The following is a 23,865-nucleotide window of genomic DNA, read 5'->3' on the forward strand; positions in this document are numbered from 1 at the left end:
CCCAGCTAGCATATTTTTGTCTAAATGGGTAGCTAGTTAACTAGCAACCTGCTTTCCTTCTTTATGCTTTATCTTTTGCTTTATTTCCTTCTAAAGTAGGCTTTGAGAGCAAGTATAAATCTTTAATATCTCTTTCCACAGGTAGGATGGATTGGTTTCACTGCAACAGTTGTTTTTTGAGGCGAGGGAATAACTTTTTAGTGTCCAGCTGTGGTCACGTACTTTGTGAGAGCTGCATAAAACCAAGTGAGACATAAACATAAAGCCTTGTAAAGCAACGTCATTGTTTTATTCCGCTTATGACACAAATTGTGCAACAATTGCCTTTAAAATGTATTAAAGCGTGACACAACATTGTGACGCTTAATTTCAAGAGTCTATAGTTACGTTTAATCTTGTAGAATAACAAGTCAATTCTTGTTATCACTTGCACTATAGCAGCTGTAAACAGATCAGTAGCCTCTCAGTTTTCTAAAAAAAAAAAAATAAACCGCAATAAACTGTTTATTTCTAATCTGTGAAGCTGTAAATTAGCTTTTTTTTTGGCATCTAATAGATTGTTTTTCTCGTCTTTCTCAGATCGCTGCTGTGTGTGTCAATCTAGCTGCAGCTACCTGCCTATATCTGACCAGGTTTGTGTGATAGGCGACTGTAAGCGTAGACGCCAAAATACAATAGCCATAAATTACATCATCTTATACATAAGATTTATGTTATTATATATACATACACAAACACAAAGACATACACAAACATCTCTTGTTGGGATAGAAGCAATTACTATTTCATTATTTCATTTATTTTTAGTCCATTGATTTTCTGATAGGGGGCACAGTGGCTTAGTAGTTAGCACGTTCGCCTCACACCTCCAGGGTTGGGGGTTCGATTCCCGCCTCCACCTTGTGTGTGTGGAGTTTGCATGTTCTCCCCGTGCCTCGGGGGTTTCCTCCGGGTACTCCGGTTTCCTCCCCCGGTCCAAAGACATGCATGGTAGGTTGATTGGCATCTCTGGAAAATTGTCCCTAGTGTGTGATTGCGTGAGTGAATGAGAGTGTGTGTGTGTGCCCTGTGATGGGTTGGCACTCCGTCCAGGGTGTATCCTGCCTTGATGCTCCATGACGCCTGAGATAGGCACAGGCTTCCCGTGACCCGAGGTAGTTCGGATAAGCGGTAGAAAATGAATGAATGATGAATGAATGATTATCTGATGCACAGATTTAATACTGAATATCAGTATTTCATTGGAAACTATCCTGAAGAGATGGATTGGACTGATTTTGATTTAGAAAATGGATAATGGTTTTGATGTTTCACTTAGCAACTTTGCAGAGATCAGATCTGGTTATTAAAACTATGGCGGTATTGGATTTGTACAGAGAATAGAAAAACTCTACACACCCCTGTTAAAACGGCAGGGTTATGTGTTTATCAGACCTGACTCCCACCTTTATTATGGTATAGCAACCATCGTAGTTCGAGACGTAGCACATCTTTCGATGGCCATTTCCTGTTCACAGTTGCTTTTCAAAGCCATTCAAGAGTTTTTTGATAGGATTGACTTGACTTTGATTTGTACCATGTGTGGTCATAATCATACTGGAATGAAACTGTGAACTTTACACAATTCCCTTTATCTTGACTACGACCCCAGTCCCAGCTGAAGACAAGCATTCCCTGGCATGATGTTGCCACCACCATGCTTCACGTCTTCTTTAGGTGATTAGCTTTTTTATTTTTATTTTTTTTTCACCAAATATATCTTTCAGGATAATACACAAAAATTCTACCTTGGTTTCATACGATCATAGGACATTTTGCCACATGTTTGGCAACCATTACGGAGGATTGGATGTTTTTTAGCTTTTGTCTAGTCACTCGTCCCCATAGCCCAGACATGATGAATATGACAGATGCAGGAAGTGACCAGTATAACTGACCATGGCTTCAACAACTGAATGAAACAAAGACGTTTGTCAAGAATGACACGTTATGAGTTTAAATGTGATAAATGTGTGTGCACACTTATGCTTGCTGTGTCACATTATAGTTGGATGCTATATCACATTAATGTTGGAAAATATATTATGCTATTTATCTTGTAATTTTAACAGGGGTGTGTTGACTTTTTTATATTCAATGTATCTGGTGCTGCCATTCATTGGGATTGGACTTTTTTGCTTGCAGGTCTGTAATTTTAAAGTTCTTTAAAGTCACTCCTTCCCTTAGAAAATTTCATTATGATTCATTCAGAGAATTAGTTTTAGTGTTTGAATGATTTTGGGCCCTATAAGGACAATTTGAGTAATGACTTTTTGCTTGTTACATGTTGTTTCTCTTTATGTGTTTACTCCATCATCTTTGTTGAGCTTGCTGCAGATGAAACCTCAGGAGCAGATGTTCTTCAAAGACCCAATAAACATCCTTCATACCCGACTGGAGCATATTGCAAAGGTCTATATTGTAACATCTGTAATAAACCTCCTCTGACAGGGTTTTGTTGTTGCTACTGCTGTATGAAATGAATGAATGAGATGCCATTATTTGTTATATGTAGAAAAGATTTGTCTGTTCATTTTCCTTCCACTTTTACCGATTGGGGTTGTGGGGGAGACAGACCGAGAAGTCGAGACTTCTTTGTCCCAAGCCACAGATTCCAGTTCCACTTTCCAAGCAAGTGTTACATATAATTTCTCCATTGGGTCGAGGGTCTGTTATGTGGTTTCCTTACAGTGGGTCTAGATTGAACTGACCAGGGGGGCATTCTTGTAGGATGCTAAAACCACCTCAGTTTGGTTCTATTCAGCTCAGAGGAACAGTGGACCAGAGACCAGGCCAGTCACCCTGTGGAGGATACCTCATTACCTATCTCTCTCCACTCATACTAGACAGATCGTTGTGCGAGGAATGTGGTAGCCTAGTGGTTAAGGTGTTGGGCTACCAATTGGAAGGTTGTGAGTTCGATTCCTACGTCCACCAAGCTAAATGCTGATAAAATGTGTAAAATGTAAGTCGCTCTGGATAAGGGCGTCTGCTAAATGCTGTAAATGTAAATGTAGACACCTCTCCAGCCATGGTTGTGACCTGTCGATGAAAACAACAAACAAGACCTTAAACACCGTAAACAGATCTCGCACTTCTACAAAGACTATATTGCATGTAGTATACCCTTTATTCATGCAACACTCAATCACACAATCATAGGCCTTCTCGAAACTCATTAAAATCATTTCCACTGGATTATCATACTCAAGTAAACCCCCACAAAGCTGTACAAACTTAAATAGCAGGTCCATTGTTCCATACCCTTGACAGAACCAGGGAAGGCTCAGCCGTTGGACAGGATCTCCTCTCTTGAACCAGGAGCTAGAATTTTCCTGGTTGTCTAAGGATTATTATTCTCTTTTTACAGAATTACATCTTTTAGTCTTTGCAACACTGTAGAGCAGCGCTTTCAACTTCTACAACCGAACCACAATCCACTACTGCAGGCTTGTTACTGAGACCAAACAAACGTCAGCCACAAAAAGAGACTTGAAACATCAGAGATTTCTGGAACTGCCTACTGAAGAGCATATCTGAGTCAGAATATCCTCTCTCTCTCTCTCTCTCTCTCTCTCTCTCTCTCTCATTTTCTACCGCTTATCCGAACTACCTCGGGTCACGGGGAGCCTGTGACAAGTCTGGGCTCGATGGGAAAGCAAACCGTTCAAAGCCACTTAGGCTTTCATTCATTCATCTTCTACTGCTTATCTGAACTACCTCGGGTCACGGGGAGCCTGTGCCTATCTCAGGCGTCATCGGGCATCAAGGCAGGATACACCCTGGACGGAGTGCCAACCCATCGCAGGGCACTCAGAATATCCTGTCAGAATATATTTAATGCTAAAGTGGTTTTCCACTGGATCCCTGGATTTATAATTGGGTCCATGGATTTATACATTTACTGCTAAATTCTGACCCTACCATCTATGTGTCTCAATAGAAATCATCCATGAGTTATCACTTCATGCTACATGAGTCCAGCTTTCTATTCTTGGATGAAAGAAGTGGAGCTTGATGTGGTCTACTGCTGTTCTAGCTGCACCACCTCAAGGATTGACACAATGATCGTTCTGAGTTGATTTTCAGCTTACCACAATCGCAAAGAGCGGTTCTCTGAGTTACGGTAGACTTTTTGTCAGCTAAAAACCAGTCTGTCCATTTACTTGGTCGGTTCATGAAAATCCCAGGAGATCAGCAAGCACTTCTCAAAATCATGATCACATTTTATTCCCCATTCTGATGGTTGACATGAACATTACCTGAAGCTGCCTGCACCTTATACAGTATGGTTTCATTCTAAAAGGTTTTTTTCTTTTTTTTTCTTTTTCAGATTGCAACGTTCCAGAGGAAACAGAAAGAGAGAGTCATGGTCTTCCACAAACACCAATTTGTAGAGATGGAAAGAAGACTAAAGGAAGTCAGTGAACAGTGCCAAAGGTGTGTAAACTGGAGTAAACATTCAAGTTTATTATGAAGCAACAGTACGCTCTAGGCTCAAATTTTGCACCAGTAAGGCGTTCCTTTACAAGTTTTCCGTGCTTGTCTTTCTGCTTAGACAGGTGTCCGAGCTCAGGAAGGAGAATGCTGAACTTAAGAAGCCTCTTTCCCAGAGAAGGGTGAGACAAACAGACTTGATTTGTGTGTATACTGGATTTGGTTAACACTAGAAAATACTAGATGTCTCTCTCCTCATGCACAGGTATCGCCTGGGACGTTTAAGACAAACGGGTATTATCCTTGTTTGTTCACTTCAAATTGCTATTCATGTATAGCATATAGTTATATAGCAATAATGAAGCTTTAAATAATAATCCTGTTTTTCTCACAGAAACATTCCAAGGATGACATTACCTGTGGCTGTCACATCGCCAGGTATTTAGTGACTGAATGACCTAACAGGGTTTATTTATTTATTTAATTATTTGTTTTTTTATTTTTAATACCTGGCTGGAATTGAATCAGGTAACAGACCGGTGAAGTTCCTTTACGGGTTCTTTCAGCTACTTCGACCTTCTAGCAATCGTAATGTTGTATTAGGCATAATGTTAAGCTGTTAAATTTAAAAACTCTGGGATTTTATCAACCATTTCTATACACACCTTGAACCTGCAAAAGCCTATAATGTACTTTAGGGAACAAATATGATGTAATGCTCCAGTTGTAATGTTAATGTTAATGTAAAAGGGCCATTAAGGTTGTTGAATTAAAAAAAAAAAAAAAAAAAAAAAAAATCACGCTGTGAGATTAAAATCTGAGAGTGAGATGAGATTGAATTCTTTACTGAGGTAAAAAAAAAAAAAACACGTGCCTTGTTTTAAATAAATATGTTTGGGTGAAGGAGACATACTGTACCACTCTATTACGGCTTTCTTTCCCATTTCCTTTTGCAAAGTCACTCCGCGCTCCAGGACTGTCAGGTAGATAACATTAATATAAACTATTTTATTCGTTTTTATATTGTTATATTGATATTTTTATCTGGAATTGAAAAAAGTGTATATTTGTTCACTTTCGATAGTGTCCCAGGTTCCAGCGATACCATGGAGAGGTTTCGACACCTCAGACCCAGACTGGCAGTGTGTTTTTAATCCTTCTTTTTTTTACAGAGTAATCGTGTTTATCTCCACATATCGCTTCCTTGTTTATCATTTTTTTTTTTCTTTTATATGTTTTTATGCGAAAGTCTCCGCTGGATACTTCCTCCCCTGTATCTCCGCTGAGTTCGCTGAACGAACACGGATTTAGTAAGTCCTAAGGTCACGTCTACATAACTGCTCTAAGAACAGGTTTCTTTAACCTGTGCCTAAAATAATCAAGTTTTACTCAGTTGCCATGCATCAAATGGAATATGTGAGGAATTCAGCGCAGAGGTGTGAATGCACAGTATTAGCAGTAATACTATTGCCCTCGGGAGTAATAACTCACTCTTCTCATTTTAAGGAACACCCACCTCTGTTACTACACCACTGAGGTATGTTATACTGTATATAATTAAACCACATTCATAAGCATTCTACAGTATGAAGTCCAATATAAAGAATTTGCTGTTATTTTTATGTCTTTAGGTCAGACCATGTAACTCCAAACATGTTCCAGTTCCACTTGTTACCTGGGGCAACATTTCAGTCCCCACAACCATGGAATATATAGTGGTCAGGTCTCTAAATACGACTTGATGTATCAGCGAGACACCTGTAAATCATAACCGAAGTTATATTAGTGGTTTTCCCGTTATTTGATATCTGTTATAGTTGAAATCTGTTATTTCAGCTCAAGTGCACTTGTGCAGGTCAAAGACTGTTTGTGAAAGATGTGAAACAAATGTGGTGTTTTCTCTTGATATATACGTTTGCAGTGTTATAAAAAGGAACATTTTGAAATTTACCTTTTGAAATTATTATTCTGAATTTCTGAAGGCCAATTAAGTTTCTTAAGGGAATTTATGAAACAGTTTCTAGACCTTTAATGAATTTCGAGAACATATGAAAGCCTAAGGGGGCACGGTGGCTTAGTGGTTAGCACGTTTGCCTCACACCTCCAGGGTTGGGGGTTCGATTCCCGCCTCCGGCTTGTGTGTGTGGAGTTTGCATGTTCTCCCCGTGCCTCGGGGGTTTCCTCCGGGTACTCCGGTTTCCTCCCCCGGTCCAAAGACATGCATGGTAGGTTGATTGGCATCTCTGGAAAATTGTCCCTAGTGTGTGATTGCGTGAGTGAATGAGAGTGTGTGTGTGCCCTGTGATGGGTTGTCACTCCGTCCAGGGTGTATCCTGCCTTGATGCCCGATGACGCCTGAGATAGGAACAGGCTCCCCATGACCCGAGGTAGTTCAGATAAGCGGTAGAAGATGAATGAATGAAAGCCTAAGTGGCTTTGAACGGTTTGCTTTCCCATCGAGCCCAGACTTGGACTTGTGAAGAGCTAATGATGGTTAATGTTTGCCCAGGTTTTTCCTGGTTTCTCCAATGAGCTCTGGAACGCCTTCAGTGTTTGTCCAGTGAAAGAGGTTTTTTAGCAGTGATAATTTTGCTCTCGTCAGTAATAACACACTTCTCATTTTTAAGGAGCACCCACCTCTGTTACTACATGTTAGATACAGTCAGGCAACATTAATAAGGGTCATGAGGTCATAATGTGTGAACATGATCATGCTTTTAATTCACTAATTTGCAGAGGTGGGTGTAAGTCACACACGTGCAAGTCACAAGTAAGTCTCAAGTCATGAATGTCAAGTCAAAGTCAAGTCGAGTCTTTTTTAATATTTGTCAAGCAAGTCTCAAGTCTCAAATTTGCGACTTAAGTCTGACGAGTCAAGTCATATGACTCGAGTCCCCCATCTCTGCTAATTTAAGTTTATGATGATATACATTGTCTTGTATAGGAAAAGACCAAGTACTCATCAAGTACTCATATCGGCACTTTAAGTGTTGTTCAGATTGTCACAATAGAAAAAAGAAAATCAGTTTAAATAAGCAATGACTCATCTAAGGTCTGACTTTAGGACTTCAGAATATTCAGCCTATAAATCTGTCAAGAAAAAAAACAAAAAATGTGTGTTGTTCACAAGATGGCAGTAATTATGTTGGTCGTATCACAATTCATTCTTTTTCATTAGGTACTTTCATTAGGTACTAAAATATATAGATTTTTTAAATGTGTCAAAGAGAGAAGATTCGAGCTCCTGTAACAGGCAGAGATAATATCAGATTCTTCAAGATCCACAAATCTAGAAAACCCTCAGAGAAGTAAAGAAAAGAAAATCGATCACACGAGGTCTTTTTTGTGAAAATAAAAACAAACAGGAGGCTCCAGAGGCTTCTAAAGATAAAATATCAGACTCTTGGGTCTTCCAAGAAAGGAAGGATCAGGCACCAAAGATCCTGGCTTTGGCCAGACATTTGTTCAAACCTAACCATAACTACTGTAATATAATGATATACGCTTTCCTAAGAAGGATTTCCAATAGAACCAAAGGCAGCGTAAGCTGGTCACTGATATCAGATGAGGATTAGTTTTTCCATCTTCATCAACTTCATCTATGAAAGTGAAAGTGACATACAGCTAAGTACGGTGACCCATACTCAGAATTCGTTCTCTGCATTTAACCCATTCAAAGTGCACACACAGCAGTGAACACACACACACACACCCGGAGCAGTGGGCAGCCATTTATGCTGCGGCGCAAGAGGAGCAGTTGGGGGGGTTTGGTGCCTTGCCTAAGGGCACCTCAGTCGTAGTATTGCCGGCCCGAGACTCGAACCCACAACCTTAGGGTTAGGGGTCAAACTCTCTAACCATTAGGCCACGTACAGAAGCATTGTCAAGCGTCTTAGTTTCATTGAAGGGAAACCGTAGTGCTAAAACATTTTCACACCTCCAGTATGTGCTTCTAACTTGGTGGCAACAAACATACAGGTTTGTATTAGTGATGGCCAGTTCGTGAACGAATCGTTCTTTTGAACCAGTTCTTTTTAGTGAACTGGATGAACCAGTTCACCAAATCGGACTGATTCGTTCTAAACAGTTCGCGTCTTGAGTCAGCGCTGATCCACAAGTTACTAAAGTTACTCACTTTCGGTCATGCCTGACAGTCGGTACGACTCTAAATAAACTAATATCCCGGAGTACAGTATATGTAACTCCTGTACACTGAACTGAGACATGTTGTGCTGAGAGAACTGTGAGCTCGAGCTGTTGATACTGCGCATGCGTGAATTACTGAACCGATACAGCGAATCATCAGTACAGAACTGAGAACTGCTTGTTTCGGACGCGTCCGAGAACCGATGAACTGATACAGCGAATCATCAGTACACTGAACTGAGCACCGGTTCTTTTGGACGCGTCCGAGAACCGATGAGCTGTTGAATACTGCGCATGCTTGAATCACTGAACCGATACAGCGAATCATCAGTACACTGAACTGAGAACTGTTTCTTTCGGACGCGTCCGACATACTGAGAACCGATTAGCTGTTGATACTGCGCATGCGTGAACCTTCAGAGCAAATTATACATATTGGGAAATGTATAGTAACTAGTCATAGGCTATTAAACATTTTTATAAAAAAAAAATCATACAACTGTTCACTCAATATGTGTCAGTTAATTTTACTATTGACTGTTGTGCAGGTTAGTCTGTATTTTTATATGCCGCTTTTTGTAAATTGATGATTAGTTTATTAACTTTATATCTTTAAGACACGTAAAACATCCAGGTTTGCACATCAATGCCTGTACTCGGTGTTTTAGTTGTAAAACTTAAATGTAAGAAACGTATTCAACTAAAGTTATGATTACAAAGAACTTTTCGAATGTGTTAAATTGATGGTATTAATATCTGCAGCGGGGGCACGGTGGCTTAGTGGTTAGCACGTTCGCCTCACACCTCCAGGGTCGGGGTTCGATTCCCGCCTCCACCTTGTGTGTGTGGAGTTTGCATGTTCTCCTCGTGCCTCGGGGGTTTCCTCCGGGTACTCCGGTTTCCTCCCCCGGTCCAAAGACATGCATGGTAGGTTGATTGGCATCTCTGGAAAATTGTCCCTAGTGTGTGATTGTGTGAGTGAATGAGTGTGTGTGTGTGCCCTGCGATGGGTTGGCACTCCGTCCAGGGTGTATCCTGCCTTGATGCCCGATGACGCCTGAGATAGGCACAGGCTCCCCGTGACCCGAGGTAGTTCGGATAAGCGGTAGAAGATGAATGAATGAATGAATATCTGCAGCGGGATGATGGAATTTGCGTCATTACGTCATTGTGAATGACGTCAGGACGTAAAAGAACCGGTGAACCGGATTTTTGAACTGGTTCATTAAATCGAACTGTCCGAAAGAATCGGTTCGCGGAAAAGAACCGAACTTCCCATCACTAGTTTGTATGAGGCGACCTGGTACTTTTTTTGTCATATACCTCCATACCGTTAGGTGGCGGTAGTGATATTTTTTTTTAATCCGAAGAAGAAGACGGCGTTGTTCTGCGCCATGTAGCAGAGCAGCTAATACATTTATTTACCTGCTTCATACTGAGTTTTTTTTTTTTGCGTTTGCGTCTGCATTGTGAGTAATAAATATTACATAATAAATATAAACAATCACAAATATCATAATTTTTTATAATGATTGATTTTGAAACATTCACAAGTATTTTTTTTAAGATATATAGCTTCCGCTACATGTTAGCTAGATATTTGTTTGCTAGGAAAGCTTGCTAGTAGGACGGTAAAAAAAATAATAATAAAAAAATGCAATTCTCAAATTTGTTTTAATTGAAAACTATCAAAAGAGACGTTATCATTTTATATTTTTGATTAGCATAACGCTATTGTCCGCCGACCAATCAGTGATCGCCAGTTTTCCCAACTGCCAATCACCTTTCACCATTGTTTGTCCCGCCCTTATTTTTATTTATTCATCTATTTATTTATTTCTTTATTTATTTTAATACGCAAAAAAATACTTCATGATGCCATGACCGTGAGCTAAGTTGTTATCGCTAATAAAACTCGGGATTAAGTGTCTTGAAAACGTTGAATTCCTTATTTTGATATGGAACCGATTTAATTATATGCAAATAAATAATCTGATATATGCAAATAAATCAGTGACGTCATGACTTGGTTTATATCTGTGTGTCTAGGCAGTTAGATTGTTAGCTATCTTTAATTTTTTTGCAGCTAGGCTGAATGAGATAATAAATATAATCGTTAACCTTTGTCTCTTTTTTTTTCCACAGGTGAACCTTTGACCATGGGGGACATAAAAAATTTTCTGTACGCCTGGTGCGGAAAAAAGAAATTGACCCCTAACTATGACATTCGTGCAGCTGGAAACAAGAACAGGCAGAAATTTATGTGCGAGGTAAGTTAAGTGTGAAGAATTACGTAGTAAATTACGTAGTAAATGTGTGTATTCTGGGGGGGGCACGGTGGCTTAGTGGTTAGCACGTTCACCTCACACCTCCAGGGTCGGGGTTCGATTCCCGCCTCCACCTTGTGTGTGTGGAGTTTGCAGGTTTCCTCCGGGTACTCTGGTTTCCTCCCCCGGTCCAAAGACATGCATGGTAGGTTGATTGGCATCTCTGGAAAATTGTCCCTAGTGTGTGATTGCGTGAGTGAATGACAGTGTGTGTGTGTGTGTGTGTGCCCTGTGGTGGGTTGGCACTCCGTCCAGGGTGTATCCTGCCTTGATGCCCGATGACGCCTGAGATAGGCACAGGCTCCCCGTGACCCGAGGTAGTTCGGATAAGCGGTAGAAAATGAATGAATGAATGTGTGTATTCTGGGTATTCATTCAGAAGATGCCTTTCCTTAGGTGAGAGTTGATGGTTTCAGTTACATCGGAATGGGAAACTCCACCAATAAGAAAGATGCCCAGGCCAATGCAGCAAGAGACTTTGTAAATTATCTGGTTCGCGTGGGACAGATGAGTGCTTCTGAAGTACCTGCTTTAGGTGTAAGTATCATCACTGTAAATATTTAGAATAGTCTGAGCACAGATATCATGTGCCATGTACCCAAAGAAGACAACCATATGAATGCTAACACATCACACACAAGCTCTGTGTCCTTCTGCTTTAAGGCCAATGCTCCATGTGTACCCGATAGTGGTGGTGGTGGTGGTGAAGGAAGTGGGTTTGGGATGCTGCCAGGCAGTGGTCCTTTGCCTCCACATTTACTTGTCAAACAAGAGATGGGTAGGATAAAATTAAACTTGCGATTTTAGTGTTACATGCTCCAGTGTTGTAAAAGAGACTCTAAATCGTCTTGTGGTTCTCAGACACTGAGCCAAGCTCTCTTCCTGTTCCTGGAGTAACTGGACTCGGCTACACGGGCTTGAATAATCCACAGTGGGAACGAGGCGCTAACCTTCAGGACTACTACTCGAGGAAAGAGGAACAGGATGCAAAAGCTGTATGTATTAAAAAAAATCTGCACTTTACAGATGAGTAATAACATACAAATGTGCTAGAGTTGTTCTTAACCACCTTAATGCTTCCCTTCCCCTCATCAGACCCTGGAGTCTGAAGAAGTAGATTTAAATGCCGGTCTGCACGGAAACTGGACTCTGGACAACGCCAAGGCTCGTCTAAACCAGTTCTTTCAGAAAGAGAAAATCCAAACAGACTACAAATACAACCAAGTGGGGCCAGACCACAACAGGTTTGGGTGCCACAAATGAAAGAAATACTTTGTATAGGAAACTCAATTTTAGTTCCACTACATCAGAGAGGTTTGTAAGCAGCAGTAACTTTGTACGGGTTGTCGAGAGAGTTGTTTCTCTGTGGAATTAAAGGGTGGAAGTAACTGCCCGTCCCTTTGAAAGTTTCCATATTTGGTGTTGTTACAAGCTGGAATTGAAATGTACTTAATTACAGTTTTTTTTGTCCATTTTAAAACAAAGCGGAGGGTTACGGCCGAGTGATAGCGGCTTTACGGTGGTGGGAAATGAAAACATGTCCTTCTTAGCAGAAGTCCAACATCCTAACCACAGAGCTACGACTTTCATGGCACTCTTGATCACTCCGGTGTAGCTTTGGCAACTCCACTGCAGTCTCTTACAGACTGGAACAGCCCTGTATTTGGTTTCAGCTGATCAACGTCTCATTCCCTGATCCCCTAACAACATTGTGCGACCACCACCGTGCTTCACTGTAGCACTGCTGATGAGCAATATTGGGTTGCCATCCAGACATGCTTAGGGGTCAGAAGCATGTAGATATTTTGTGTAGAGTCGTGCTTTTTATTATTATAATTATATAAAACGTTTCAGTCCATTTCACTTCCAGGTAGCAACAAAAGGCAGGGCACATACATCTAACCCACGTGTTTGTACGCACTGATGTCGGTTGAATCAATATACTGTAGGTATCACGATAGCGCACTGACAGAGACTGTCCCCATAAAAAAATAAATAAAATTTGGAAGAACAATATTTTGCTTTCACACTTTTGGCTTGTATAGCATTGATCCGTTTGAGTGTATGTTTTTCTGTTGGACTTGTCATGGAATGAGAGAACTCCTTGGTGTACATTGAACCCCAAAGGGATCTCGCCAAAAAAAAAATACCTTCATAAAGCCGAAGGAAACGAGCCTTGGAAGGTTTTTAAAAAAAAAAAAAAAAAAAAAAAGATACCAAAAATCACAACCTTTTATATCTGTGCTAATCCATGTGACATCACTTAGGCTGCACTAAGGTGCCACATGGAGTTTGATTGGATGAATGGATGCTGGAGTGTTGGGGATGGTACTGGCTGGTTGTGATTTTTGGTGTCGCTCCTTCATCAGGAACGGTGGCTCCTGGGGCTGAGATGGACGTGTTCTGGTTGATGGTTGGGAGTCTGGCAGAAAAACATACCTACTCAAGACATGTGGATTTGTACAGTTGATAGGCAGAGGTCAGTTCTTTTAACGGAACTGTTTCAACGCGTGTCCTCGTATGTAATGAAATGTTTCACCGTGGAGTGTAACTGCTTTTTAATTCAGGTCATCTCATGCTTTTAGGAGCTTCATTGCTGAAATGACTATCTTTGTGAAAGAGCTACGTCGAAGTAAGAATCTTTTTTATTTCATGTCATGAGAGGTTCTGGCAGTCATTTCTGCTTTGGGTTTTCTACAATAACGTGAATGCGTTATTATTATTATTATTATTATTATTATTATTATTACTTTTCCCTCTCTTTTATAATTCCCTCTACATTGTACAGATATCTTTGCTCGGGAGCACGGCTCCAATAAAAAGCTGGCGGCCCAGTCGTGCGCGCTCTCCTTGGTCCGTCAGTTGTATCACCTGGGTGTCATCGAGGCTTTTACAGGACTGACCAAGAAGAAAGACGGAGAGACGGTGAGTCCGGTACCTCGTGTCAGCCGGCGTGGCGTTTAGATTTAGGTCGGTAACATTTGCGGTTTCTTTTCTAGTTGGAGGTTTATAACGTGAACGTGAGCGACGAGCTGAAGCATCAGCTACAGAGTGTCATCCAAGAGCTTGGCATCCAGATTCCTCCAGTTGTAAGTGCTCATTACAGTTTCTCCTGACATTTAATCACATACATGGCTCAAGATGGAAAAACGTATCGTCGCTGTCAGACGGAATCCTCGTATCTCCAAAACCGTTATTTTTCAGGAAATTAAAAAAACGCCGTACCTTATCTGCAGTGCACAGGGTTTAGTCCGCGTTGCAGTGGATCGTCTTGCGCTAAATTCCTGTCCTCAGACGAGCACCAGAACTAGCGGGGGTCAAGATTTTTTTTTCTTTGAGCCCAGTGTTTTGAAGACATTTACCTCAGAAGACGTGTTGATTCGTTGCGACTCTTCTTGAGGAGAAATATGCCGCGAAGCTCTCCCGCGGAGTGAGGAAGAGGTGGACAGTTGAAGTGTCCAATGGAGTTATGAGATTTGCGCTCAAGCTATTTTCAAGACTTTAGATTGGTTAATAACTTGTAAAAATAACAGACCCACGTGGGGACTGACCAATAGCATCGATATGTGAAAAAATATGAAATTGACCAAATTTGGACATACGAGGTTTCCGCCTGACAGCGACGATATACACATGTACAGGTTTTCCTAATAAATTGGCTATCAAGTGGCGTGTCAAGTTGTATTAAAACGTCCGTCGTTTTTTGCTCCAGGATCCCAGCGGTCCGACGTCTCTGATTCAGGGCAAGTTGGCCCACTTTGAGCCATCACAGAAGCAGAATACAGGAGGTGTGGTGCAGTGGTCTCCTCCTCAGGTCAACTGGAACCCTTGGACCAGTAGCAACATCGACGAGGGACCTCTGGCTTTTGTAAGTTTGCTGTTTTGTTGGCTGAAGTTTTTATTTATTTATTTATTTATTTATTTTTTAGCAGTGAGCGATCTTTTTTTTTTTTTTTTTTTTTTTTTCCCTCCGTATTCAAAATATAATGACCACATTTTCTTGTTCACTTTTTGTTGACAGTGTACGCCGGAGCAGATCAGTGCAGACCTGGAAGGCGAACTCAACTACCAGCTAGAACACGACACCAACTTGCAGGAGGTGTGGCGAGGGTCTACACTGACCACCCCCCCAAAAAAAAAACAAAAAAAAAAAACATCCCTTTGTTTAGTGTAGTTATTATCAGTTAGAAATTGGCTTTGTGCTCAGCAGCTGATTTATTTATTTATTTGTTTATTTATTTATTTTGTTCTGTGGCAGAGACTGCATGAGCGAGAGCAGCTTCCTGTTAAAAAGTTTGAGGAGGAGATCATGAACACCATCAACAGCAATCCGGTGGTGATCATCCGCGGGGCCACGGGCTGCGGAAAGACCACCCAGGTGCCGCAGTACATACTGGATCAGTACGTCAAAGGAGGACGAGCCTCAGAGTGCAACGTCGTCGTCACTCAGGTGAGGCACTAAACCGGACCGTGTTTGCAGAGTTTGATGTATGTTGTTAGGGGAAAATGAAACGACACACAAAGCTGTTCACACAAACCCAAACATGCTCGTGTGTAGCCTCGGCGGATCAGCGCGGTGTCGGTGGCCGAGCGCGTGGCGTACGAGAGAGGTGAGGACGTGGGGAAGAGCTGCGGCTACAGCGTACGCTTCGAGTCCATCCTGCCCAGACCGCATGCCAGCATCTTGTTCTGCACCGTCGGTGAGTTTATTTGATGTGGCCTGTAGCCATAACAACAATAGATAAAATGCTACAATAAAGCATCAACTCGATCAAGAAGTAGTGTTGACGTTAGTGTACATGGCCTCTTTTGGTTTCTTTATGTAAGGGGTTCTCCTGAGGAAGCTGGAAGCTGGAATTCGAGGAATCAGCCATGTGATCGTGGACGAAATCCACGAGCGAGACATTAATGTAAGTTGTTTTTTTTTTTTTGTTTTTTTTTTAAATAAATAATGCAATCTGATTTTTAACTTCCTAGTTTGTGTGATCAGAAGTTTTCGGATTTCACATTTACATGTCACCTCTAGACCGATTTCCTGATGGTGGTGTTAAGAGACGTGATCCTCGCTTTCCCCGACGTCCGCGTGGTCCTCATGTCCGCCACCATTGACACGACCATGTTCAGAGATTACTTCTTCAACTCTCCGATCATAGAAGTGTTCGGACGCACGTACCCCGTGCAGCGTATGTAATAAAAAAAGCCTAAAAAAAACAAATAAAGTCGGTTTTGTCATTAAAAAAAACAATTATTATGTTCCCACTTATGCTTACAGAGTATTTCCTGGAAGATTGCATTCAGATGACGCAGTTTGTTCCGCCTCCGTCAGATAAGAAGAGAAAAGACAAAGATGAGGAAGGTGGCGAGGAGGAGGTACTGTACACGTAAAGAATGTGTTAAAATGCTTCTCAGCGTCACAGGGCTTTGTGGTTTGTCGTCTCGGACAAATGAGAGCGTAGAGCGAAAAGCTCTTCTTAGTACAAGATGTCCTTGTCTTCCGCAGGTAAACTGTAACCTGTTGTGCGGCCCCGAGTACGGTCCCGAGACCAAACGCTCCATGGCCCAAATGAACGAGAAGGAAACGCCGTTTGAACTGATCGAGGCCCTGTTGAAGTACATCGAAACGTTGCAGGTGGCCGGAGCCGTGCTGATCTTCCTGCCTGGCTGGAATCTCATCTATTCCATGCAGAAACACTTGGAGATGAACGTGCATTTCGGTCAGTTAAACTTCGGCACTACGGTAACGCAGCCAAAACCGTGTATCGTATTCATATACCGTGGAAGACGCTTAAGCTGCCGACGGAGTGAATTCATCCGTGCTCGTTGTGTGTATTAGGTAGCCATCAGTACAGGATCCTGCCTCTTCATTCTCAGATCCCCAGAGAAGAGCAACGGCTGGTGTTTGACCCCGTACCTGAAGGCGTGACCAAGGTGGGTGTGTTTGCTCTACTGATACTTTTTGATTTGACACCATTTAAGTAATAAACGACAAGAAGGAAAAGAATTATATATGCAAAATTCATAAAGTATTAAAGGAAGAGTTTCCGTTGTTTGAGAAATGCTTCAGAAAACCGAGTCGGGACGACAAACTAAACAAAAATCAAAACAAACGTGTAGCCAATGAGCAGAAAGGGGCGTGTCTTGTCAATATGGGTGGAGAGAGTGTTCAGTGCGCATGTGTGACATTAGCAGAAAGCGGTTTTAACATTGACACGGAGGATAAAAACAAAGAAAGAAAGAGAAGAAAGACTTACGATAAGGTAAGAAGTAGGACGTGTTAATATAGGATCAGCTTTCCAGCGCTGGAGAGAACTGAAGGAGCAGGAAGTTGGTCACATATTCACAGATTGGAGTTTCCTGAGTCAATAACTCCTGAGCTAAACACTGTTACTACACAAATAACACCTCTTTTCTATCGTAGTAATGTAGAGACGCAGCTACAACCGTGTTTTGTGTAGTAACAGTGTTTAGCTCAGGAGTTATTGACTCGGGAAACTCCAATCTGTGAATATGTGACCAACTTTACTTAAGACGCCGAGGCGCTTTTTTCCTTCTCGATAGGTGAGTAACGTTGGTTTTGTTTTGTTACACAGAACTAATATATGTCTTTGTCCTTTACATGATTATACTTGTGTGTCATTTTTGCTTGTTTGTTTATCTGCAATCGTATTGTTCTTCACTTCAGCTATGATAAAGACACATTTCTTACCATTAGTTGCCTGGGTTGCGTATGTATGTGTGGGCGGAGCTATCAATACAGGGGTGGGACCCATTTGGGTTAGGGGCGTGTTTGTTTTAGTGATTTCAGATGTCAATATTGGCTTTCAAACATCAGAGACCCCACCTTTAAGTTTGCCAGCAACAGAAAAGGGTTATATTACAATGTTTGATTTTTTTTCTTCCCCCCTCATTTCCCTGACTGGTACATTCAGACTTGTAACTTGTCTTTGTGTTTGCAGGTTATTCTATCAACAAACATTGCCGAGACCAGCATCACCATCAACGACGTGGTCTATGTCATCGACTCCTGCAAGTACGTTATCTGTCTAAATATCAGACATGAGCTTTTAAAAGTAGGGATGTAACGAATTATTAATTACTGTGATTCAAACCCTCACAGGCAGAAGGTGAAGCTATTCACTGCCCATAACAATATGACCAACTACGCCACCGTGTGGGCATCCAAGACCAACCTGGAGCAGAGAAAAGGCAGAGCTGGACGCGTCAGGCCAGGCTTCTGCTTCCACTTGTGCAGCAAAGCACGCTTTGAGAAGTGAGCACGCCGTTTTTTCTTTTTTTTTTATTTTCTATTTTATTTTTAAACGTTTGTGTTTTAAAACAAGCACTCCATTGTCTAATTTCTGTTGTCTAATGTGATTACCGCTGTATAGATTGGAGACCCACATGACCCCAGAGATCTTCCGCACACCGCTGCATGAGGTGGCACTAAGCATTAAACTGCTCAGGCTCGGTGCTATTGGCCATTTTCTGGCAAAAGCCATCGAGCCTCCTCCACTGGACGCTGTTATTGAAGCTGAACACACTCTCCGAGGTACAGCGATCATCTCACCATGCGTGGCCTTGCAAAAATAAATGATTTACTTGTTTGTTTGTTTGTTTGTTTTAAAAAGTAAAACTTTTTTAACTACATGGGGATTAATTTTTCAGAGCTAGACGCGCTCGACACTAACGACGAACTGACCCCGCTGGGACGCATCCTGGCCCGGCTGCCTATTGAGCCTCGTCTGGGAAAGATGATGATAATGGGCTGCATCCTAAAGTAACTAACTAACTTTCTTTTTTTATTCTTTCTTCCTTCCTTCCTTCCTTCCTTCCACAATTTTTATTCCCTTCCTTTCTTTCTTTGTTTCCTTCTTTATTTCTGTTTTCCTGAATTTCTTTGTGTCCTTCCTTCCTTCCTTCCTTTCGCTCTTTTTGTATTCCCTTCCTTCCTTTCTTTGTTTCCTTCTTTATTTCTGTTTTCCTGAATTTCTTTGTGTCCTTCCTTCCTTTCACTCTTTTTATATTCCCTTCCTTTCTTTCTTTTTCCTTCTTTATTTCTGTTTTCCTGAATTTCTTTGTCCTTCCTTCCTTTCGCTCTTTTTATATTCCCTTCCTTCCTTTCCTTCTTTGTTTCCTTCTTTATTTCTGTTTTCCTGAATTTTTTTGTGTCCTTCCTTCCTTCCTTTCACTCTTTTAATATTCCCTTCCTTTCTTTCTTTGTTTCCTTCTTTGTTTTCCTGAATTTCTTTGTGTCCTTCCTTCCTTCCTTTCGCTCTTTTTGTATTCCCTTCCTTCCTTTCTTTCTTTGTTTCCTTCTTTATTTGTTTTCCTGAATTTCTTTGTGTCCTTCCTTCCTTTCGCTCTTTTTATATTCCCTTCCTTCCTTTCTTTCTTTGTTTCCTTCCTTATTTCTGTTTTCCTGAATTTCTTTGTGTCCTTCCTTCCTTTCGCTCTTTTTATATTCCCTTCCTTCCTTTCTTTCTTTGTTTCCTTCTTTATTTCTGTTTTCCTGAATTTCTTTGTGTCCTTCCTTCCTTTCACTCTTTTAATATTCCCTTCCTTTCTTTCTTTGTTTCCTTCTTTGTTTTCCTGAATTTCTTTGTGTCCTTCCTTCCTTCCTTTCGCTCTTTTTGTATTCCCTTCCTTCCTTTCTTTCTTTGTTTCCTTCTTTATTTGTTTTCCTGAATTTCTTTGTGTCCTTCCTTCCTTTCGCTCTTTTTATATTCCCTTCCTTCCTTTCTTTCTTTGTTTCCTTCCTTATTTCTGTTTTCCTGAATTTCTTTGTGTCCTTCCTTCCTTTCGCTCTTTTTATATTCCCTTCCTTCCTTTCTTTCTTTGTTTCCTTCTTTATTTCTGTTTTCCTGAATTTCTTTGTGTCCTTTCTTTCTTTGTTTCCTTCTTTGTTTTCCTGAATTTCTTTGTGTCCTTCCTTCCTTCCTTTCGCTCTTTTTGTATTCCCTTCCTTCCTTTCTTTCTTTGTTTCCTTCTTTCTTTCTTTCACAAAACCAGGCATATTAAAAGTTCCTAACTTGCTTGTCATACAATTATTCCTAAAAGTCATCTCCTTTTTTTTTTTTTTTTTCCACGTATCAATTTCTGCCTTTGCCTTTCCAGTGTAGGAGATGCCGTGTGCACCATTTCCGCCGCCTCGTGCTTTTCCGAGCCGTTCATCAGCGAAGGAAAGCGTTTAGGATTTGTTCACAGGAACTTTGCAGGCACACGATTCTCTGACCACGTGGCCCTACTTTCTGTCTTTCAAGCCTGGGATGAAGTCAGGTAGGACCTAGTCGTGTATTTTTAGGAACTCGATTACTTAAATGGGTCTTAAAGTAACGGCGTGTTCATCTTGTCTTTAGGATCAGTGGAGAAGAGGCAGAAGTCAGGTTCTGTGAGCACAAGCGTTTGCATATGTCCACTTTAAGGATGACCTGGGAGGCCAAAGTGCAGCTAAAGGAGATCCTGATCAACTCTGGTTTTCCTGAAGGTGTGTTAACATTCTCCACTAAACCATGATACCTGTACATCCTAGTATTAACAGCAGGTTATGACATCTTTATTCTCCTCAGTTCAGAAGTGTGTGAATGTTTCTTCTTTTATGCAGAATGCTTAATGAATCAGGTGTTCAACAATGTGGGGCCAGACAACAACCTGGACGTGGTGATCTCATTGCTGACCTACGGCTCTTACCCCAACGTCTGTTACCACAAAGAAAAGAGGAAAATCTTGACCACCGAAGGTCGAAATGCACTCATTCACAAGTCTTCTGTTAACTGCCCCTTCTCCAGTCAAGACCCCAGTTATCCGTCACCTTTCTTTGTCTTTGGGGAAAAGGTCAGCGCAGTTGTTTTTCTTTGGCTGTAGAATGAACAATGACTTCTAATTTGCTTGCCGTTGTTAACGTCAGCTGTTGCTGGTCCTTATCGTAGATTCGGACCCGAGCCATTTCAGCCAAAGGGATGACCATGGTTAGCCCTCTCCAGCTCATTTTGTTTGCCGCCAAGAAAATCACATCTAACGGGGAGGTGGTCGTACTTGATGACTGGTAAGTTTAGACAACGAATAAATCATTTCTCTCAAGGGATACAAACGTCTCTCTGCTGCCTTTCCTTGAACCGTTTTTACCGTTTGCAGGATCAACCTGCGTATTGAGCATGAACTAGCTGGCGGCATTGCCGGACTAAGAGCTGCCATGGAGGCTTTAGTGGTGGAGGTGACCAAAAACCCAGAGTACATCAGAAGTATTGATCCCACCAACGAACGGCTATTGAATGTCATTCGGTTCCTCTCCAGACCCTCGTCTGCTGGACTCAACCTCATGACCAGCAACCCTCGGTGAGGTTCCCATAGGTGGCACATTTGTGAGATAATGTACCTGTTATTTTCTACACCACTTATCCTACCCATTCCCTACCTATCTATCTGTTATACCAGGTTTGGAGATGGTCCACGACCTCCGAAGATGTCCAGGATGGATGGCGGCACTGGGGGGTTCCATGGTCGGGGAGGATATCGAGGTGGTGGAGGATACGGGGGTGGTGGTGGAGGATACGGAGGTGGTGGTGGTGGAGGGTACAGGGGGACCGGAGGAGGGTACAGGGGATCCGGAGGTTACAGGGGTGGAGGCGGATACCGGGGGTCAGGAGGGTATCGAGGTGGTGGATTCGGAGGGAATGGAGGTGGTTACAGGGGAGGTCGTGGGTTCAACAGAGGTGGATATGGAGGATACTAGAAGAGGGATTTACATTCATACCATTTCTGCACCATGTTTAATGTTGTCGCATGATCTATGTTGTGTGTTAAGGAAAGAAAAGTCTAGTTTACATTGTGGGAATAGCAGAAAGATTATTTCAGAAATCCACACATCAATGTACTTACATTGTGATGCTGTGATTTGACAAATTACCTTAATTATTTTTATTTACTGTAATTTGTTAATTTATCAAAATATGAAGTGTTTGTGTAAGTGGTATTCATTCCTGAAACAAAACTTAAAAGCAAAGTCATCGTCATTTAACCATGAAATGCGTTGTCTTGTATTTAATCCGTAAATCACAAACGAATATTAAATATCGGTTAAGAAATCGAAACTGCTGTTTGAGTGTGTGGCTTTGTCGAAGTACATTTATCAACTTAAGTTGATTTTAAATTCAATTAAAAGTTAAGTTAAATATAATTAAAAGGGTTCCAGTAACACGTCCATTTAATCTTTATCTGTGAATTACATCGTTCCATTTGATGAGCCGACTCACCCACGCTGTTAGACTCTGCCTGAGCAAACATCTCAAGCTGTGGATGATGAAGGTTTTTTTTCCTTTACAGTGCTCTAAAGGTAATTATCAGATGCAGATTACAGGTAATTGCATAAATGAGTCAAAGGAAATTCTCCAGATGGAAAGTGCTATAAAATATTGTTTAATAAAGACAATGGTTAATAAAGGCTGCTTGAGCTGAGTTTTGCACCGTGCTTGGGCCCTTACCTTTTTCTGCTAGAGTCCTTGAGCTGAATGAAAACATGTATCTAAGTAGCAATCTAACACTGAATTCTAAAGGATATTTAGCACAGAGTACCAGATCTGTTTTGACACACACTTTAATGCAGTTCACCGGGCTGCTAAACCCTAAAATCTAGCAAGTCAACACTTTTTGTTTCCCCACACGTAGGTAATTGCTTGGTACTGCACTCAAGGAAGTGCCCAAATATATTTCAGCCCATATGCTGTATAGTGTATATAACAAAACTAAATAAGCGACTGGGGGTTCGATTCCCGCCTCCGCCTTGTGTGTGTGGAGTTTGCATGTTCTCCCCGTGCCTCGGGGGTTTCCTCCGGGTACTCCGGTTTCCTCCCCCGGTCCAAAGACATGCATGGTAGGTTGATTGGCATCTCTGGAAAATTGTCCCTAGTGTGTGATTGCATGAGTGAATGAGAGTGTGTGTGTGTGTGTGCCCTGCGATGGGTTGGCACTCCATCCAGGGTGTATCCTGCCTTGATGCCCGATGACGCCTGAGATGGGCACAGGCTCCCCGTGACCCGAGGTAGTTCGGATAAGCGGTAGAAAATGAGTGAGTAAATAAGCGACGTTATACTTATTTCCACCAGTTGCAAAGAGAATGTGACACTTAACACATTACTGATATACCATCAGATAGATAGCGGTGATGGATGGCTGTTCTCCGTCATCACAATTCCAGGCGAGGAGAAAAAGAAAGCAAATAATAAGCACATGCACATAATAGTTGTGTACGTTGGTTTTAAAGTGATGGAGTACACAAGAGTAAGTGAACACAGGTTATTAGGAAAGAAATTGAATGTAATGATTATTTGTTTTTGACCTTTGAACTGCTTGAGCTCCTTACACAGGAGATAGTCCAGGTTCTTTATAAACAGCAAGACAGTTAACATCCAGAGATGTACAGTACCCACATGTCCATATATGGACACAAACACGTGTCTTCTCTGGTCTGTGATGTTAAGAAAGGGTTTCAAACCCTGACTAATATCCTGGGATGTATCAGGAATGGCAGAGACAGAAGATCTGAAGCAGAGACAGGTGTGAAGCATCACTGAGGGAGGGGGGTGTAGATGTGGGAACACAAGATGAGGTGGGACGAGGGGTTATGATAAGATGGCAGTAAAAATTAGAATGAGGGGTTAAGTGCGGGCGGCAGGTAAAGATGGGATGAATGGTTGGTGTGGGGTGGCAGAACAAGGTTGGATGAATGGTTGGTGTGGGGTGGCAGAACAAGGTTGGATGAATGGTTGGTGTGGGGTGGCAGAACAATGGGCTGAGGGGAACATGTAGGGTGGAAGAACAAGGAGGGGTGAGGGGTAAGTGAAGGGTGGCAGGATAAGGTGGGATGAATGGTTGGTGTGGGGTTTCAGAACAATGTGGGCTGAGGGGAAGATGTAGGGTGGCA

General features: G+C 41.7%; 2 protein-coding genes across 3 annotated transcripts; both read left to right on the top strand.

Annotated features, from left to right (window-relative positions):
- The first annotated feature begins 146 nt into the window (after positions 1–146).
- On the top strand, positions 147–6,404 carry LOC132847868 (RING finger protein 212B-like). Its single transcript, XM_060873387.1, has 12 exons — positions 147–246; positions 580–632; positions 2,377–2,451; positions 4,373–4,479; positions 4,598–4,658; positions 4,742–4,770; positions 4,871–4,914; positions 5,435–5,459; positions 5,561–5,618; positions 5,726–5,786; positions 5,983–6,013; positions 6,108–6,404. The coding sequence occupies exons 1-12, from the start codon at positions 147–149 to the stop codon at positions 6,190–6,192; spliced, it is 729 nt and encodes a 242-aa protein (XP_060729370.1). The 3' UTR covers positions 6,193–6,404.
- Positions 6,405–9,995: 3,591 nt separating this feature from the next.
- Positions 9,996–22,036, top strand: dhx9 (DEAH (Asp-Glu-Ala-His) box helicase 9). Of its 2 annotated transcripts, XM_060873916.1 has the most exons (28): positions 9,996–10,091; positions 10,768–10,892; positions 11,346–11,486; positions 11,613–11,727; positions 11,811–11,944; positions 12,045–12,193; positions 13,535–13,581; positions 13,738–13,874; positions 13,949–14,038; positions 14,662–14,817; positions 14,971–15,048; positions 15,208–15,399; positions 15,508–15,649; positions 15,777–15,859; positions 15,976–16,132; positions 16,222–16,319; positions 16,450–16,663; positions 16,783–16,877; positions 17,906–17,979; positions 18,067–18,219; positions 18,338–18,498; positions 18,615–18,726; positions 20,064–20,225; positions 20,306–20,433; positions 20,551–20,780; positions 20,876–20,991; positions 21,081–21,281; positions 21,381–22,036. In XM_060873916.1, the coding sequence occupies exons 2-28, from the start codon at positions 10,782–10,784 to the stop codon at positions 21,676–21,678; spliced, it is 3,774 nt and encodes a 1,257-aa protein (XP_060729899.1). In that variant the 5' UTR covers positions 9,996–10,091; positions 10,768–10,781; the 3' UTR covers positions 21,679–22,036. The 2 variants fall into 2 exon arrangements, with proteins under 2 accessions (XP_060729899.1, XP_060729901.1); XM_060873918.1 differs by lacking the exons at positions 9,996–10,091; positions 10,768–10,892; positions 11,346–11,486; positions 11,613–11,727; positions 11,811–11,944 and adding an exon at positions 13,319–13,428 and having other exon boundaries at positions 12,054–12,193.
- The last annotated feature ends 1,829 nt before the right edge of the window (positions 22,037–23,865 follow it).

This window comes from Tachysurus vachellii, chromosome 7 (genome assembly GCF_030014155.1).
Source record: "Tachysurus vachellii isolate PV-2020 chromosome 7, HZAU_Pvac_v1, whole genome shotgun sequence".
In the NCBI taxonomy this organism is placed as follows: domain Eukaryota; kingdom Metazoa; phylum Chordata; class Actinopteri; order Siluriformes; family Bagridae; genus Tachysurus; species Tachysurus vachellii.